The sequence below is a fragment of the Natrix helvetica genome (assembly GCF_964273705.1).
Source record: "Natrix helvetica genome assembly, chromosome: 1".
In the NCBI taxonomy this organism is placed as follows: Eukaryota; Metazoa; Chordata; class Lepidosauria; order Squamata; family Natricidae; genus Natrix; species Natrix helvetica.
Window position 1 is genome coordinate 229,679,050 of NC_138548.1, and position 19,824 is coordinate 229,698,873.

The 19,824-nt window shown below is 42.6% G+C and overlaps 1 protein-coding gene across 1 annotated transcript; it reads right to left on the minus strand.

The window, feature by feature from the left end:
• Positions 1–7,242: 7,242 nt before the first annotated feature.
• Positions 7,243–19,119, minus strand: LOC309399865 (tubulin alpha-1C chain). The gene is made up of 4 exons (XM_081968018.1): positions 18,965–19,119; positions 10,991–11,213; positions 9,300–9,448; positions 7,243–8,317 (listed from the first exon to the last, which is right to left on the minus strand). The coding sequence occupies exons 1-4, from the start codon at positions 18,965–18,967 to the stop codon at positions 7,343–7,345; spliced, it is 1,350 nt and encodes a 449-aa protein (XP_081824144.1). The 5' UTR covers positions 18,968–19,119; the 3' UTR covers positions 7,243–7,342.
• Positions 19,120–19,824: the final 705 nt, after the last annotated feature.

The window sequence follows — 19,824 nt, forward strand, 5'->3', positions numbered from 1 at the left end:
CTGACTCTAGGAGGCAGTGCTCATCTCCATTTCAAAGCCAAAGAGCCAGTGCTGTCCGAAGACGTCTCCGTGGTCATGTGGCTGGCATGACTCAATGCCGAAGATGCACGGAACGCTGTTACCTTCCCACCAAAGGTGGTCCCTGTTTTTCTACTTGTGTTTTTACATGCTTTCCAACTGGTAGGTTGGCAGAAGCTGGGACAAGTAACAGGAGCTTACTCCGTTACGGGCCGCTAGGGATTCGAACCGCTGAACTGCCAACTTTTCTGATCGGCAAGCTCAGCATCTTAGCCACTGAGCCACTGCGGCCCACTGCTATTGTATACAGGACAAGATTTATTATTGAGACGACTAATAAACTCCAGGGCTGAAGCCCAGGCTGGAGAATTAAAGCATCTGAAACGCCATGACACACCACTTCTGCACTGATCCAGAGAAAAGGATATGGATTTGTATATGATGACTTTAGCCCAGCCAGTATTCAACTCTTGCAGGGCAACTTTATGCCTATGAACTTTTAAGTCCCTATGTTCTCCCAGTCTCTAAACCTCTTAGCTGCAGAGTTCAGAGGCTGCAACAAGCCATTAAAAAGACGATGCTTCAGAGCATGAACAGACTGCTTTTCTCTTCATTAATCATAACTGCCCTACCCATACTTGGTATCTTTTAAATTTCAACCATTATATAGTTCTTGCCAGTGTTTCAGACCCTTAACAACCTTAGAACGAAAGTCACATTATCCCCATTTCACATGAAAGCTATGATGTGCTTTGCCCCAATGGGCAAACAACGTTCAGAAAAAAGAACCAAAACACAAGGAGGGGGAGCTATTGCAGTGAAGTTCAGATCAAATCCAAAATGGGAGTTCTAGGAGGAGACATGAAAACGAGTTAAATAAATATGGGGGACAATATTTATTCAACTCAATAAAAAACAACTCCTCTACTAACAACAGAATCCCTTTTGCCACCAGACTTGAAATTTTGGGCTTAGACAATTTAGAACTTCACTGTCTTCGATAAGCGTAGTAGCAGATAAAATTATCTGCTACAATGTCCTACCTGTCAATGAATACTTCAGCTTCAACCGCAACAACATGGGAGCTCACAATAGATACAAACTTAGGGTAAACCTCTCCAAACTTGATAGCAGAAAATACGACTTCAGTAACAGAGTGGTCAATGCCTGGAATGCACTACCTGACTCGGTGCTTTCTTCCCCAAACCCCCAAAACTTTAACCTTACGACTGTCTACTGTTGACCTCACCCCATTCCTAAGAGGTCTTTAAGGGGGGTGCATAAGTGCACCAACATGCCTACCATCCCTGTCCTAATATTCCCTTGTATTTGTATCCATTTCATGTATTCATAATCATGTCTATACTTATATCTGTTATCTAATTCATGCTTGACGAAATAAAATAAAAATAAAATGGGTTCACGGTGAAAGTGACATTGGAACACACACACACACACACACATTAAGCACAACTTTTAAACTTTTAAAGCAACCATGTTCCCAGTACAAAATCTTGGTCGGGGTCCTCATTTAGAACCCGTGTAATCTTTTCCGGCCCCAGGGATCGCAAGCCACACACACACACACACACCCTTCAGCCATGCCCCCTCCCCCGGCAGGATCGGTGCCTGTTTAGGGCTGTGTTGCGACTGGCGCCAGCCTCTAAAACAACCCCCCCACCGCGCCGGATCGATGCCCGCTGGCTCGGCTTTTCTGTCCTGCCCAGAGACTCATCACCAGGGAGGCGCGTACGCGCCGAGCCAAGCCTGTAGCTCTGCCAGAAGTCTGGACTGGGGGTGGGGTGGGGTGAGATCCATCTTAGGCGAATCTCCGCACCGCCTCCTTCATCCATATTCAGGAATACCTCCGGCGCCGCCTGCATCCGAAAGCTTCCTTCCTCCTAATTCTATCCTTCCGCTCATTTTAAGCCAGGCACTAGAGGGTGCCCTTGTGTCTCTATCAAAGCCCCCTTATGCTATTCTGTACTGTATGGGAGCTTTTCTCATTCCGACTCGTTAATGCGGGACCATGATTGCAGGAGGAATATCCCTTCGTCTGGATTGGAGGACAAGACCTTTATCCAGTGCATACTAATAAGAGAATAAGATGGTTCGTTTAGTGACCGTTCGGAGCTATGACATCACTGGGGAAAAAGCGATTTAGGAAAAATTATGACCATTGCACGGGATTGAAGAAAAGGTATAGGTTCTCCTGCTTGAGCGGGGGGGGGGGGCAGTTGGACTAGATGAACTACAACGTCCCTTCCAACTCTGTTATTATCCTGAAATTGGTGCATTCAGCAACTAAGTAGTACGCAAATTATGAACCATTGCCGTGTCCTCGGGGTATGTGATCCCAGTTTGCGACCTCCTGAACCATGCATTTAAAGCCTATGTTCTCTGGGGGTCATTGGTGAAAGCCAGCATTTTCAGTCATGCAGCTTCACAGAAATTCCTTTTTTCCCTCCTGCCTAAGGAAATCGGAGGGGTGGAGGGGGGAATCATCATATAAAAGCTGGAGTTTTTGTAAAGATTGAATTCATTTCATCAAACCTGTTGTGTGCAAGTGGGCAGCCCTGCCTACCCTTTTGAAATGAGGTAGAAGCAACCATTTGGCCCTGGAAATAGAAGGGGTGAAGTTCACAGCCTTCCCCTCCCCTAAACTCCCTCCCCCCCCAGCTTTCATTGGCCATTGGAAGGTAAATGTGATGGGGGTTGCAAATAACTTCATAAAGATAAGTGAACTTTAGAGCAGGAGTCTCCAACCTTGGCAACTTTAAGGCTTGTGCACTTCAACTCCCAAAATTCCTCAGCCAAGAGGGACTCAGCACAGATGTCCTTGAGTGCCATCTAGAGGTCAAAGTGTGGCATAAACCTGCTGTAGTCCAGACAGATAATTCACATTCCCAGCATGTGGAAAGAGCATGTGGCTCTTTGTCTTGTAGTGCGTTTAAATACCTCTCCCCTCAGCCTTTTTTCAACCTTGGTAACTTTTTAAGATGTGTGGCGGACTTCAAATCCCAGAATTCCTCAGTCAGCAAAGCTTTAAGCCTTAAAGTTGCCAAGGTTGGAGACCCTGGTTTAGAGGATGGAAGGTTTACTACCAGAAGTGCAGTCACAAAGGAGGGACTCAGCAGCAGATGTCCTTGAGTGCCATCTAGAGGTCGAAGTGTGGCATAAGCCTGCTGTAGTCCAGACAGATAATTCACATTCCCAGCATGATTGGCTCTTTGTCTTGTAGTGCGTTTAAATACCTCTCCCCTCAGCCTTTTTTTCAACCTTGGTAACTTTTTAAGATGTGTGGCGGACTTCAAATCCCAGGATTCCTCAATCAGCCATGCCTAGGAAGGCTCTTGGTTTCCAATGCCCCTGATTTTCGTTGCCTTTCCATACATGAAAAAAACCCTCCTTGGATGTAGGATTAGCGTTAGGCCTCCAGGGATTCAGAAAGTAAAATAAACATCACCATGAGATGCAGAGATGGCCATTGTGCTTAGGAGGCCTGTAGTATTTCAAATCCCACATATTTTCTTCTGTGTAAAATATATGGAAAAATCCTATTTGGATGCAAATCCTGTTAGGGTTAAGTTTCCATGGATTCAGAGAGTAAATGAAACCTCACCAATACAGTCCAAGAACCTTGCTACGCTTATGAAGGGTCTTTGATTTTAAATTCCTTTAAATGTTGGCTGTGAAATTCTGGGAGTTAAAGACCACACATCTTAAAGTTGCCAAGATTGAAAAATGCTCTGGATGCATAAGCATTCATTAGCTAGACTTTAATCTAACTGAAGCCCAATGTTGTGGGTGTTGCTGGATATCACCTTTCCTCTCAGTCCTCAAGAGATGAGGAGAAAACATTCACACTTAACTTTTAAAATCTGAGCATTCCTTAGCTTCAGGGCTTCTAACCTCAAGCCCTTTTCACAGCCTCTTCTGACCAGAACCACAAATCCGAGGGATTTTTATTGCCACTTTGAGGCAGAGAATGCTTCATCATTGCAGAAAATTAATCCACTCACCCTCTACTAAATATTTTGCCCAAGTCTCAAGCGGAAAACAAAACCAAATCCTGCCCATCTCTGATATATTGTTCCCTTCTATTGTCACCCTACTCCCTGCAGCTAACCTTTGCCCAGGAATATTAAATATGGCCATCAAAAAAAAAATCCTCATTCTTGTTGTAATTAAGCCTGTTGCATTATTAATGCTTACAGAGCCTGAGTTACAAGGATTCAGACAGGTGCTGCTCCCATAAATTAAGACTACGCAAAAGAACTGTAGCTATTTCCCTTCAAAATCCCTTTTTCCCACAGTAGCTTGGTGGGCTGAAGACTCCACCCACTCTTTCAGCTTCAGACTTATTCAAAAGCAAGCATGGCAGAGCTGAAAGTAATAGCAGCAGTCATTAGCTTAATGTCTTCCTTATGCATTTATTTTCTTTAACTATGTTCTGGCATCCAGAAGGCAATTTGGCATGGACTGGTGTCCTCAGGCATAAGGACTAGAATTCCAAGTAGCAGATTTAGCAGTTATGACTAAACATTTATTTTGCGGTTTCTAACCCAACTGTATCTGGATTCAGAAGCAAAATAGGACCAAATCCTGGTTAGTAGGGAAACTATGCCACCATGAAATCTCAAGGCTGTAGACTAGATTGGAATATCTACATTCATCCTACAAAAAATATTCCAGAAAATGGGCTATGATAAACTACTTGATTGTTGTCAAGAAAACTACACTGCTCTTACCCATTCAATTTTTCCTGTTTATTAGCCTAAAAAAGGCTCTTCTAGAATAACTAGAATAGACTGACCTAGGCAAGTATAGGCATCTCAACAGTAGGGCTTCCACGTCTTCTGTAATAGTTCATCCACAAAAGACTTAAACATGTTGATTGTAGCATTCCTTCTGAGCAGTATAAAAAAGCTTGTTCTTACAGCAAGCTACTGAAAAACTCAAGGTTTGAGAGGCATTATTTTTTGAGATACATATCTACTGGTATGTATTTGTAAAAATTGGTGCTGTATCTTGATCATTGTACAAAAAAAAATCCCTTTGTACATTCTATGATACTTTTTTCTGCTTTATCTGTTTCCTACATAGCTTTTGGCACTGAATGCAGTTCCTTGTTTTTATTCCAACTCTTATTAATGTATCTCCTTTTAACCGTGCAAATGCGTATTTTGTTCTTCTAGCATTCATTATACATGAAGAGCTTATTATGGAGTGCAATTTGCACAACAGCTTACTATGGAAATATAGGCCCAAATCATCAAGAGTATTGACAGAAACACATGCATCAGCTGCTCCTGAGCAAGGTGAATCCTTCCGTACTCTTAATTTTGTATCTGTGAAACTCAAAGCTTCTTCCAATTCCATTTACACTCCTTTTTCTTTATATCTTCATATATGCATAGATGTGATGGAACCACAACACAGAGCTCTACGGTCAAGGGTGAGATGCTTTAGCAATTGAAAAGGTAACAAAATGGCCACTGGGAAAACACTAAAATGTTTTATCTTTCAGTTCTGTGAAGTTTTTAGAAACTTATAGGGATCCTGAGTTTTTAAACATTGATTTTCTCTTTCCATGGGCAAGGTGGGACTTTTGCTCTTCAGCAACTTCTGCCACACTTCCCACCAACTGATTTGCAAAGCAGCTGCTGCTGATTTCGTAGGTGTCTTCCAGTAAGGTCCATAGTGATGGGTGGGTGGGTGTCTTTGAATGCATAAGGAGAGCACCTAACGCTCAGGTTTGTACATTGAGCAAACTCTATAGTTAGGCCTTGCAGGAAATACCACCTTAGACCAGGGGTGTCCAAACTTGGGAACTTTAAGACTTGTGGACTTCAACACCCAGAATTCCCCAGCCAGCCTGGCTGGCTGGGGAATTCTGGGAGTTGAAGTCCACAAATCTTAAAGTTCCCAAGTTTGGACACCCCTGCCTTAGACGGTCCAGAGCCAATCTGGTTTCTCCACCGAGAACACTACAGTCCTGCAGACTTCTCAAAAAAAAAAAACGGGAGCAGCTGAAATATCCAAATTAAGCAAGAACTTTACTCTTAGCTCTGCCAGTTTCAAATTCATTTTGATAACCGAGCTGATTGTTTACATAAGACACGTCAGTGAAATCCAGCAGGTTCCGACAGGTTCTAGAGAACCGGTAGCAGAAATTTTGAGTAGTTTGGAGAACCAGCAAATGCCACCTTTGGCTGGCCCCAATGGGGTGGGAATGGAGATTTTGCAGTATCCTTCCCCTGCCACGCCCACCAAACCACACCCACAGAAGTGGTAGTAAAAAAAATTGAATTTCACCACTGACACACGTGTATGGGTGGGTACAGGCCAGTGGTGGGTTCTGGATCCCATTGCAACCGGTACGTGCAATGGGGCCCAGCGATCACCACATGAACTTGTGCAGCGTGCGCATGTGTCCTTATCTCCTGCGATGCTCCGCGACGCCTGCGTGACACTCCAGCTGCTTGGCAGAGCGTCACGCAGGCGCCGTATGCTCGATGTGCGGAAGCGCCGAAGAGCTCAAATACAGGTAAGGCGGGCGGGCGGGCCCTCCAGAGCACCATACCAGAACGGTACCCGGTGCTCCCAGCAGGCACCGGTACACCCATACTAGGGCGTACCACCTGCAACTCACCTCTGGTACATGCATTCACTTTATCTTCAAGTCCCTACTAGTAATCCAAAAGGTAATTACCCTGATCTACAGAATGTAGCAACATATAAAGGAATTGCGCAAAGAATTTCCTTCTTGGGAGAATTCATGGAAGTGAACTATGGTAAAGAAAGGGGGGGGGCATTTTTTCTTCTGCCTGGAAGTACAAAGGACCTCCAGCCTGCCCTTATAAAGGACAGCTCCTCTCCTTCCAGATATCTACTCTCCCTCACATACTCAAAGCAGAACCAGGAATTCCTAATTTCTCTCTCTACAGAATTTTAAGGGGAATTACAAAACAATGTTCAGGATGGCACTTGCAGAGAACAGAAAATGTTTGCAATTAGGGCTCAGGGCTCGAAGTCCCTGGGTCCGCTACATTTACACTCTTCAATTGACTGTACATTTTTAATGTACCCTGTTGTGTCGCCATTCAAGCTTTGCCAAGCTAACAGACCATACCATTTATTCATTTAACAAACACACTCCCAGCTGACACCAGAACATTGGAAAGGGCAGAGTTTGTTCTCTAAAGAAAGAAACAAAACTGCTTTCAGCTGAAACAGACTTTTAATAAGCTTTAATACAATAGACAGTTATATGAATCCAGAAGAAGGCAGGGGTGATGAATGGAAAAATTACAATAAAGAATCAGTATTCTTCTCCCTCATCTTCCCCATCAGCACTATCGGCCCCTACCTCTTCGTAATCCTTCTCCAGAGCAGCCATGTCCTCCCGAGCCTCTGAGAACTCCCCTTCTTCCATCCCTTCCCCAACGTACCAGTGGACAAAGGCACGCTTGGCATACATCAGGTCAAACTTATGGTCCAGGCGGGCCCAGGCCTCAGCAATGGCTGTGGTGTTGCTCAGCATGCAGACTGCACGCTGCACTTTGGCCAAGTCGCCTCCGGGGACCACAGTCGGGGGCTGGTAGTTGATACCAACCTTGAAACCGGTGGGACACCAGTCTACAAACTGGATGCTGCGTTTGGTCTTGATGGTGGCAATAGCAGCATTGACATCTTTGGGAACAACATCACCACGGTACAACAGGCAGCAGGCCATGTATTTACCATGACGAGGGTCACATTTCACCATCTGATTAGCTGGCTCAAAGCATGCATTGGTGATCTCTGCTACAGTCAGCTGCTCATGGTAGGCTTTTTCAGCAGAGATGACCGGAGCATAGGTCGCCAGAGGGAAATGGATTCTAGGGTAGGGCACCAAGTTGGTCTGGAATTCTGTCAGATCTACATTCAGGGCACCATCAAATCGCAGAGAAGCTGTGATGGAGGACACAATCTGGCTGATAAGGCGGTTGAGGTTGGTGTAGGTGGGGCGCTCAATGTCAAGGTTTCGTCGGCAAATGTCATAGATGGCTTCGTTGTCTACCATGAAGGCACAGTCAGAGTGCTCCAGGGTGGTGTGGGTGGTCAGGATGGAGTTGTAGGGCTCAACGACAGCTGTGGATACTTGGGGAGCTGGGTAGATGGAGAACTCCAGCTTGGACTTCTTGCCATAGTCAACGGACAGGCGCTCCATCAGCAAGGATGTAAAGCCAGAGCCAGTGCCACCACCAAAGCTGTGGAAGACCAGAAAACCCTGGAGACCTGTGCACTGGTCAGCCTGTTGGGAAAAAGCAAAGTGGATTCAGGGTCAATTTTAAGAACCAGATTTTTCTCTCATTGATTTCCAAACATTAAAAAAAAAACCCTCCTTAACTCTCAAGAAAATACCAGAAGAAATTCAATCCCATCCAGTTGTTTGAGAATATTCTGTAGCCTATTGTAACTTCCAAATAGCTACAGACCATAAGACCCAGCCTTCCAGATGATGGTGAATGCCACATTTTACAGCCCCTGCCAATTATCATGAATGAGTACAACTTAAATCCAACCACTTCAATAGGACTGAGTCACATTCAGAAGGCTACAAGGGAATTACCCTGCCTTCTCATTTGCTTCCTGGTAATACAAGTCTTTATATTCCTCCTCCACATCATCATTCCTGATCTAAGATGCAATTCTTTTTATTCTTTTGGTGACTCAGATGGTCAACCTCTTTAAAAAAAAACATGATTTAAACCAGTTTACTAAACTTTATTTTCGACAGTAAACCAGTGACAACTCACATGATGCAAAACCGCAAGCAGTGGTTTAGAAATCAAAAACTAGGTTCAAACATAACTATACCAAAAATAAAACCACATTTTATGACTTACCTGATAGTTCAAATCCAGCTAATTTCAAACTAATTTCCCACAAACTTGTTGCAAATACCCTAAGGTTTCTATGTGACTTCATTCTTATCTCATTCACTCATCACATTTACTGTTCAAAACTCAATCATGACTAAAAAGAGAATAAAAAACTCAATCATGACTAAAAAGAGAATAAATTGTTTGCCAGCAAGCAGAAGATAAAGTGGGAAACATTCAGTGAGTCACACTAGAAGCAGAAGATGATTCTGTACTGTAAAACTAGGAGATGCATCAGGGGTTCTTATTCCACTTAATATTAGGGTTTTTATTTTTAGAACTATGCATCTCCACGGTTCTTTATTTCACATTTCCAAGCCCAGGGCTCCTTCAGCAGCAGAAATTACCCACCAATTTCCTAATCCTGTCAAGGACCAAGTCAATGATCTCTTTGCCAATGGTGTAATGCCCCCTGGCATAGTTGTTAGCAGCATCTTCTTTGCCAGTGATCAGTTGCTCAGGGTGGAATAGCTGGCGGTAAGTACCAGTGCGCACTTCATCTGTGAAAACAATTAACGAAAAAGGTGTTTAGTTTGTTGTGACATCGTGTGATCAAAAACCCAAGATGTTTGTTCAAAAATGTATCTACTGAGAAAGCTTTCAGAGAGAATTGAACTTCTGGGGTAAACTAAGAGATGGCACTGAGATGATTGCAGAGAAGAAGAATCCAGAATGAAGAAAGAGTTGTGGAAGTGGCCAAGTTTTTCTGCATGAGTAAAGAATAAAGGCACCATGAACATTAATTTCAGTGTATTCCAATTGCTCTCAAATTGCATTGTTCAATTGCACAACTCTTCTTCATTCTGGATTCTTGTCCTTTGTTTAACCTATCATTTATTCACTTAATGATTATCACAAAAACAAATTGTAAAATCAAGTCAGTTACATGATGACTTGCTTTACAACCACCATAACTTATGACCAGAATGGGCAGACTCCATTACAGTCATGTTGAGGACAACCTGTAATGTATTATAAGTAGACTTATGGGAAAATACAGCATTTAAATCATTATCCCGGTTCACAACACAAGAGTCCCCTTTGGGAGAGGACAGGCAGCTATATAAATTTGATAAATAAAAGGTTGAACTATCTGCCAACGTTTTAGAATCTGAGTGCTTGTCAGGAATTATGGTTTTATTGAACTTGGGAGTAGGTAAAAGAATACTGAGAAATTGAAGATCTGATATTATTCCAGATATTAAGAAACGGCTGCAAGAAGTGAGTGGTACGCTGTGGAAGCAAAACCAATATTTTCTACCAATCAGATGCAGCAGTAAATGTTATTATGTCACAGATTTTGTGATATTTAACAATATTTTGTATTTATAAGCAGAACATCCAGATTCAGCTACAATTTTGTTCCATACAGTATCAACCTTGTGAAATCTCAAGCTTCCTCTTTCCGTTATGCATTCAAGATGGACAGTGATTAATTATTTATGTTAGGGTGTAGATACATATGTATGTATATAGCATATGTGAGTTGTGTATGTGTACGCTTTTGAGAGCAGGCAAGAGAATTTCATTTTTAATGTGTGCCAGAGTGCCCACAGAAAGAAATATGACAATAAAGGTTATCTTACTTATAATATAGTGGTATATTTATTAGTAAATCGGCAAGTACTAAAAGTCTAAAATACAACATGCCTTTGTTTTTCTTTGTATGGGTTTGTCTCTTTTCTCATTTGTTTTGGTTTCTATTAATTTTTTTTCTTTTTGATATTTATGTATGTTAAGAATATTAAGTTAAATTAAATTAAAAAGTCATGATTAAATAGGTTAAAAATTCATGTTAGCACAAATTAATTCCTTATACCAAAGCAAGAATCCATCATATATCCAGTCAAAAAGTTCAATAGTCTCTATTCAGATATGTCACGATCTTCAGGATCGAAGTCTGATTTGGTTTCTTTTTAAACCTATAAATGCAAGGGACTGGACCTCCGACTTGAACAAGAAATGTTTGGTATTCTATAGACCTCTAACCTTTCTTGCCACTGAGTATTTCTAAAATGTTAATATTACTGCAAGTAGCTCACCAATCACTGTTGGCTCCAAGTCTATGAACACAGCCCTGGGGACGTGTTTGCCAGCTCCAGTCTCACTGAAGAAGGTGTTGAAGGAGTCATCTCCTCCCCCAATGGTCTTATCGCTGGGCATCTGCCCATTTGGCTGGATGCCATGTTCTAGGCAGTAGAGCTCCCAGCAGGCATTGCCAATCTGGACACCGGCTTGGCCAACGTGGATGGAGATGCACTCACGCTGCGGAGAGAAACCAATTCCATTATATTTATTCTAGAACAAGTAGACCACAACTAGCAATTGTCTGCAATGATTAAACCACTTACCAGTAGAGGAAAGTCCCAACTAGCAATAAATAACCATCTGTTTTCATGCAACACGAAGCATGAGCTATTAACAAGACTTAAGGGTATGGCTGTGCTACAAATTATTAGCTCTGTCTGTCTCTGTCTGGATGTAATGAAAGTGCAGCTACGGCTGAAATTTTGGTGCAAGCCAATACTAACAACTTCTTCTTGTCCCATATCTGTCATCGGAAGTTGGCAATCCTATTTTTATCAACAGCTGCATGAAAAAGTGCTGTTGAGTTTTGTCCAAACCAGTCCCTTAGATTTTGAAGCCATGTTTTTTTTTATTGGGTCTGGACCTCGTTTGCATTAATTTTTTTCCCCTGGAGGATTAAGTGAGGTGTGTTGTATATTTCTGGGTGTCACATCATACGTCCAAAATATTCTAACTTTCAGTTTTTTATGATTTTGATTATTTCCCTTGGCTTTCCCAGGTGGCTTATCACCTCATTTCTCATTTCAATCATCTCATCTCGATGCTAACAACTACCTAATCTTAATTCACGGGGATGGTTAAGTGCCAGTCATTGCAACAGTTAGAATTTCTACCCCTGTTTCTCCAATGCATCTTTATTACTTGCTTCTGCGACTTCTGGAAATGAAGGAAAGCTGGATGAAGCACAGAAATCACCCGTTCAGAACATCCTTCTATATTATTTAATAACTGGCCAGCAAGTAAACAACCCAGCAGACTTTTGATCACCGGTTCAGGTAGATGCAGTAATGTGGCCTACCCAGCATGAAAAAGAATTGGTGATGGGGATTATGGGGAGTTATGGTCCAGCACACCTGGACAAGGTCTTTTAGATGCCAACTTTGTATTTGGCAATGGGCAGAAGCAGGCATTGTGCAGGTTCAGAATGTACTTCCTATTTACTTACCGTAGTTTTCAGTGTATAAGACGCACCTTTTTCCCTCAAAAAAGAGGCTGAAAATCTGGATGCGTCTTATACACTGAATACAGCATTTTTTGCCTCCCGAAACCCCGCCCCCTTCACCAAAATGACCATGCATTGCCTTTAGGAGGCTTCCAGAGTGCTCCTGGGCGCTGGGGAGAGCAGAAGCAAGCAAAAAGCAGGGTGTTTCTTGCTCAATCCCCCCCCCCAGCCCCCAGGAGCACTCTATAAGCCTCCTAAAGGCTATCCATACCCTTTTTTTGACAAAAAATGGGCCCAATTTTGTGAGGTTTGCAGAGTGCAAACACTTTTTTTTTAATTTGCCTCTCCATAATTTTAGTGCGTCTTATACTGCGGTGCGTCTTATACTCTGAAAAATATGGTAGCTTGCCATTTTCTTAAAACCACGAACGCATTAACTATGAGGTTGGACTCCAGTTTATTTTTCAACAATGAAAAGCACAGAAACCAGTATTCAAACCCAGGACATTGGGCAGGAAAGATTAAAAGTGTCATTAGCTTCATTTTTAAAAGGTGCAGCATCCGAAAACTAACAGCTCTTTATAACATGTTTTTTTTGGTGGGGGGGATGCAGCTACATCAGCTATATTCATCAACTACCTTGAATATGGGAGCTGCAAGCACTTCAGACCTGATCTCCAAAGGATTCTTTCCTGTGTGCAAGAGGGCAAACTATAGTATCTGTTCAATGGACCTTACAGCAGCTGTATCTTTTTTCCAGAATCATATGGCTGCTCTTCATAGCTGCCACACAATCCCAAAAAATGACCAGCTGCTTTAAGTATTGCAATCAGATGTCCCAGCCGTTATCCTGTACACTCCAAACACTTTTTTGTACCTGAATATGAAGCCCTGCCTAGCAAGTGTTATCCTGAGATGCAATTATGTGCAGTATATAGAACAGAGGTCTTCAAACTTGGCAACTTTAAGACTTGTGGACTTCAACTCCCAGAATTCTCCAGCCAGCTATACTGGCTGGAGAATTCTGGGAAGAAGTCCACAGGTCTTAAAGTTGCCAAGTTTGGGGACCCCTGATATAGAAGCTCCCGTGGAGTAGAGTTGACCCCCCCCACTTCAAATGTCAGTCTTTAAAACTGGCACACCAGCGTACTGATATATAAAACCGTTTCCAAAATATTTAGAAAAGCACCTTAATTTTAGTCCAATTATGGCTTTAAATACTTTTGAGTATAAGCAAACCGGGGTTAAAACTGGCAGCAGCGAACGCTGGAATTACATCCCTGCCTTCCTTGTCTTCTGAAGAAATAAAACACGGCTGCTTCAAGCTTTCTGTAATTCGAGATGGTTCCTGATTGTACAAATAAAGTTACTTTGTCCACATAAGCCATCTAGTATCATTGTAAAAATAGTTAAAGCCAACTTTGATCCTAAACCTAGAAGGTCTCTTCACTCCCTACCCCCAAACCTCCCAAACCAGCTTAAACTTGCTGGCTCTGTCATCATCTGGCTCACAGCACACAAGGCATTAGATTAAACAGCAAGGCTTTAAAAAGTGTTGTTTGAAGGGCTAAGGGTCAGGCATCATTGTGCCTTTTCAAAGGAGCAGGCAATGGACAGCACAATTTGATGTCTGTCACAAGGATTGGAAGGAGGGCTTGATGGTGACTTTGGAGCTCAATCCATCTCCAAGAATTCACTTGGAAGTCAAGAGCTGAAAAAAACGTCAGCCTTGGAAAAGGAGGATTCAATCTTACACAAAGAAGACCATATTAGGAGTCCACAATTATGTTCCACAATTAGACCATAATTTATTGCAATTGTAAAAAAAAACAAAGAGGAAATTTCCTCAAAATGTTCAGTGCTCTTTATTGAATAAGATAAGGCCAATAGAGATCCCCTATTTGGTTTGTAACTTTCTTAAAAGACCCCTGGCACTTTTTTGTAATAGCCTCCTTAAATGGCCTTTTCAGGCTTGCAATGGATTCCTCCATAATTTTTACTTTGGTTGTGGAAAGATTTTTATTTTATTTTAATAACAACCATAGGAGATTCTTTATTCCAAAGTAACTTTACTTTCTCTTACTGTCTCAGCAATCCTTTAACTGTTAACACAAATCCGTGATTCACTGAGACTGGAAACTATGGGGAATACATTGTAACAATAGGTTGCTAAATTGCACCTTTATTGAGTTATCAACTGACAGTAAGTACCAAAACCAAGTACCAAAACCAAGTACCCAAACAATGATTAACCAAAGAACCTGTTCAGTCACACACTTCCCCACAACCACAAATAGGCTGCCCACCATCTACACAATAAAAAGGTAAGCCAACAGACACTAGGAAGGACAACTAAGATTAACCTTTTGACAGTCATGCTCGCACACACACACACACCAAGACCACACCAAGGACCAGTCCCCTTATAAAACAAAGTCTCTGTGCCCCATTTTTTCTGTAGTCTACCCCCAAGAGAAAATTTGATTCAGGAGTCAATGGATCACCTCCTTTCCATCAACTGTGTGCTGTGCGTCTTATTTGCTTGCAATGTCCCAGCTAGGAAAAGGGACTCGGATTTTTTTTTTTTACACATGGGTTAATTGAGGATGAATGCTATGGATCTTATTGAACTAAACATGGAGAGAAATGGGAAGAAACTAATTGAGATAAGACCAAAAAAACAACAACACCATGCTCCAATACAGTAGCAATAGCATGTGAATGTGTTTTTTGTGTGCAAAAGGAGTCAACCTTTCTTAATCTGAGGTCTTCCAGATACAATGGATGATAGTCAATCTCCTACAAGATGCTTCACCAAAAACCAAGGAACACACATTGCAACTTAATATATTGTACAACATTGTGGTTTGTAAAACCACAGTGCATGGTTTAAGATATTGTGTGATCTGCCTAACCATGATTTATTCAACAACTCCAGGTTAATCAAATCAGACCTGTAATGAGTAATTATACTTTATAACCTCCAGACATGACTAATGACTATGCTGCTGACAGAGAAGAGTAGGGACTGACCTGGAGTTGTACAAAAGTCTTTGTCCAGATTGAAGGAAGACAACCTTTCAGATATCACAGTAAGCCATAATGCATTGTGGAATAATCCATAAATAACAAGATTTGCCCAGTCTGCTAATTCACACACAAACCATGTTTAGGTTGAGGATAATGCACAAGTCAGACCAGTATATGATCAATCAATCCTCTGCAAGGTAGACTCGCCTGTATTCCCCAGACAATATTGCTCATTTCTTATCAGCAATAGAAGCTGTGGGTGGGATTCAAACCTGCTTGAGTCACTGTGACTATTGCAACACATTGTATTTAGCAAAGAAGAGGCCAGGAACATCATCATGTCCTGGCCCTCTTTTATCAAGTACTAGCAGATGCTTTAGGTTTCATATGCTCTAGCACCAGCATCCATAGCTTTTCACAAACCCAGAAATGACTTTAAAGGAGCAGCTCTGGAGTGGGACATTATGGAGTGTGGAAGAGTTTTTATGGAGGCAGACTTCTACATGCAAACTTAGGGCAACCCGTGCAGAGACTATACAAGGAAGCCAAAGAAAAGAAAATATGTAGCATTGAAGACAAAGCTTCCTTTAGAAGAAGCGGGACTCTTAAGATTTATCATCTGAATTTTCTGTGCCTCTGACCAAATCAGAGGAAAATGAGGAAATGCTGTACTCTGACTCAGGTTATAATGAGAGGTTTGTTCAATAAAACCCCAAAGAGGGTACAGTATCACATGGCTCTTACTATGAAAGCTACTTCAGTACCCTTCTGCATAATGGGAAACAAACAACTGAGTCCTTGGTGCTCTCTGGTTGGTTGGTTGGTTGCTTAAAGATGTTTCCATATACTATTGCACTGATGATATTACCTAGATGGATCATGAAACACCTGCATGCAAGCAACCAAGCTCAGAGAGCACCAAGGACTCCACAGTTTAACCTTGAGCTACAGATATTCTCTTCTATTGGGAGCAAACTATTTTAGGAATCCTAGCAGGAATGGGCTCGTTTTAACTAGTCTGTGCAACAAAGGGAATATTCAGCAATATCCTCAGGCCTGACCCACCTAAACATATTAGTCATTTCAGGAAAGCAATGCAAGTATCTTATCATTCAGCACTAAGAAAGGGTAGGGGAGAACAGCCTGAAAATTAAAATAGCTCGGCCTTCTCCAACTTAAGCATTCCCAGCTGACTGATACTACAGCTCCCAGTATTCCCAACCAAAATGGGTACTGGTGATGTTGGGTGCAGATGATCGGAAGTTGTGGGCCAAAGATATTTATTAAATTTCTATGCTGCCCATCTCCCCTACAAGGTGACTCTGGGTGGCTTCATCCAGATCTTTAAGATCTTGATGAAATCATATTTAACTGATTCTGAGCTCAGAATATTAATATAACAGTGTCAAATGTTAGTTCCCAAATCCCTAAAAGCTGGATTGATACTACTTTATACCCAAAATGTAGAGGTCCGAAGCTGCTTCAGATTTAAAAAAAAACATGCACAAGCACCGCAACTTATTTCCTTCCTGTTGTAGGTAAATACTAGCTATTCATTTATGAGAGCACCATGAAACATCTGGAAGTCTTATTCTAAAAATTGTGCATCTTTCTAGAAGGCTTGGCATGAGATCAGTAGAGACAATACAGTAAAAACCACAAAGTAAAAGTATTTCAAAATTCCTATGTATCTTGAAACATGAAACTGAAGCAAAAACATCTGGAATATAATTTCATTTGATGTAGTCCACACTATTTTCAAATAGATGGCAGATACTTGAATTATGGTGAGCCTTAAGAAAAGCAGTCAATCCTCAGCTTATACTAAACCAAACAGCAATTTATCTTAACTTAAACATCACTTTCCTGCCTAAACTTAACATTAAAAAATATATCCCTCAGATCAAGTATTTGAACAATGTCAATTTAAAGGATGTTCCAGATGCATCTTCCACGAACTCTTATCACCACTGCAAGATATCCAATGGTGCTCTGCAGTCCTGGCTTGATTTGGCCTGGACATCATATATGCACCAGATCCATTCAAAAATTCTGCTCATCCTATTTGTAACTGGCTTTGTGCAATACTCTCAAAGCCTTTTACAGCAAGTAGCAAAGCCACATGTCTTCAAGGTCAAACGTGGCCACTTTCATTTTATAATACTTTATTATGGTGTTTAAGGAAGGCTTTTAAAATGTGGCTTAAAGTGCTAATGCTGGTCATTTTGCAATATTGTTACTTCCTGTTTTTATTGTTTTCGTGCCTGCTAGAGAGAAATATTACCTAGAAAATGTTTTTTTTAAAAAAATTAGTAGACACTCAAAAATATTGGAAAAGCAGCGCGACTTATTTAACAGGATTTGAAACTTCGGTTTCTTTCATATGCTAATGTCTTCCTTTTCCAAGAAAAATGACTCAACAGGTATCTATGAAAAATGAAGGCAAAGAAGATGAGTCACAAGACTGAAGCATCGTCACATCCTGCTCCTAAAAGCAAGATAAAGATTCCCTATTAGGCCACCTCCTACTGGTAGCTTTTTTTAAAGAGACAGTCTCCTTTTTCTGTGCTGTACAAAGCCTGGAAGATTAAGGCAAGAGTTGCCCATCCATTTCATGGAAAGAATAAGGTGAGGATACAGGAGCCTCATGGGACGCGGTGGCTCAGACGCTGAGCTTGTCGATCAGAAAGGTCGGCAGTTCGAATCCCTAGAGCTGCATAACGGAGTGAGCTCCCGTTACTTGTCCCAGCTTCTGCCAACCTAGCAGTTTGAACGCATGTAAAAATGCAAGTAGAAAAAAATAGGAACCAACTTTGGAGGGAAGGTAAAAGCGTTCCGTGCGCCTTCGGCGTTTAGTCATGCCGGCCACATGACCACGGAGATGTCTTCCATCAGCGCTGGCTCTTCGGCTTTCAAACGGAGATGAGCTCCGCCCCCTAGAGTCGGGAACGACTAGCACATATGTGCGAGGGGAACCGTTACCTTTACAGGAGCTTTGCTCGAGATCTTAAGAGCTTTTGACATGAGTAATTACCGATATCAGCGCATTCAAGACTTGATGCCGATAAAAGAGAATATTTGTAGCTAGGGGCGGGAATGATCAGTCGTTGGTGCTCTCTGAGCTCGGCCGCTTTCCTTGCAGGCGTTTCATCACCCAAACTAGGTTAACTTAGTTCGGGTAACGAAACGTCCTGTAACAAAAACAACCAAGCTGAGAAAGCACCAGTGGACTCCTCATTCAAAACTGTCCAATACAGCTCAGTCTGTTCTTATCCGCTCCAAACCTCCAACTGCTTATCTCTAAATATCATGGATGATTGATTTACTGCTCTCTTGGAGGAGTCTTGCAGCAGCAAGCAGAACAATGGTAGAGGCTCCACTCTTTCAACCACGAAAAATATGTAAAGCCGAGACGCAAGAAAGGAAATACTTTTGGAGGGTGTCATGCTCCAACGAAGCGGGATTGAACCGGCGCACGGACTACTTCCCGCCTCCTGATGGGAGTAACACCCTGCAGGAAACGTCCCAACATCCATCTTTCTATCCATCCATGCGGGCGGTCATGGGTTCTGCTACTATCAGTCGGAGCTAGGAGCCGCTTCTTTCTACCGACTAGAACTGGGGTCCCTGAATGCTTTAAAAACTGCAGTTGAAGCGAATGTCCCCCAGGGAGGAGGGGGGTTAAGGAGAAGTGAAAGGCTTAGTAACCCTTTCGGAGAATCCTTTGTTCACTTACCATGTTTCGTGGAAACCGAGATACCGGGATAAAGCACCTCCAACGAAAACGGGTCGAGAGTCTTCCTCACTAATCGACCCGTTTAGGAAGCCGCCAGTGAGCCAAAACTTCTTTGGGGCTGAAGCAACCCCGGGTGAGGCCTTTTATATCGTTTGGGCGTGTCCTAAGGCAAGGGGGCGTGGTTAATGGGGAAGGTAGCGAGGAAGGCAGGTTCTACTTTCTCTTCCTCGCCCTTCAGCTGCCGCCTAATTGGCGGGCTCGAAAGTCCCGAAACCTGAAAGGAATGACATGCGCAGGATAGAATGAGAGAGGGCGGGTGTCTGCACCTCCTGGCGGCCCCCAAAGCGGGTGGGTCACACGCTCTCCACCCCACCCCACCCCACCCCAGGGGATCCAGAGGAGACTTCGCCGTCGATTTCGGATCATGCTATAAAATACCGATCAAAAGAAATTAAGTCGAGCTAAGAAAACCGAAACGCCTCACTGTATGAACCGCAGCGAGGCATTTCTCTTTGGTAGAATTTAGCTACCGAGGCAAATGTTTCCCTCACAATAGCCTCTTCTCTCCGGTCTTTAGGGGGGGGGGGGGCGAAGCCGGGCAGATTTATGGAAAAGTTTTAGGCGAGAGAAAGGGACGACGACTTGTTGAAGAAAAGACCTCCATCGGGAGCCAGAGACGGGAGGGACGGGAAGAGTCGCCCTGTTTGCAAGTGCCGTCGCAGCACATTCCGAAAAGATGGCGGGGCTGGTCCACTGCGGCAGAAACAAAGCCCTAGCGGCATACTCTTGGCGGAGGAAGGTCAAACGAGCAGGGCTTCTGTGTCACACGAAGCTTCTCTTCAGGGAGCCCTCATGAAATA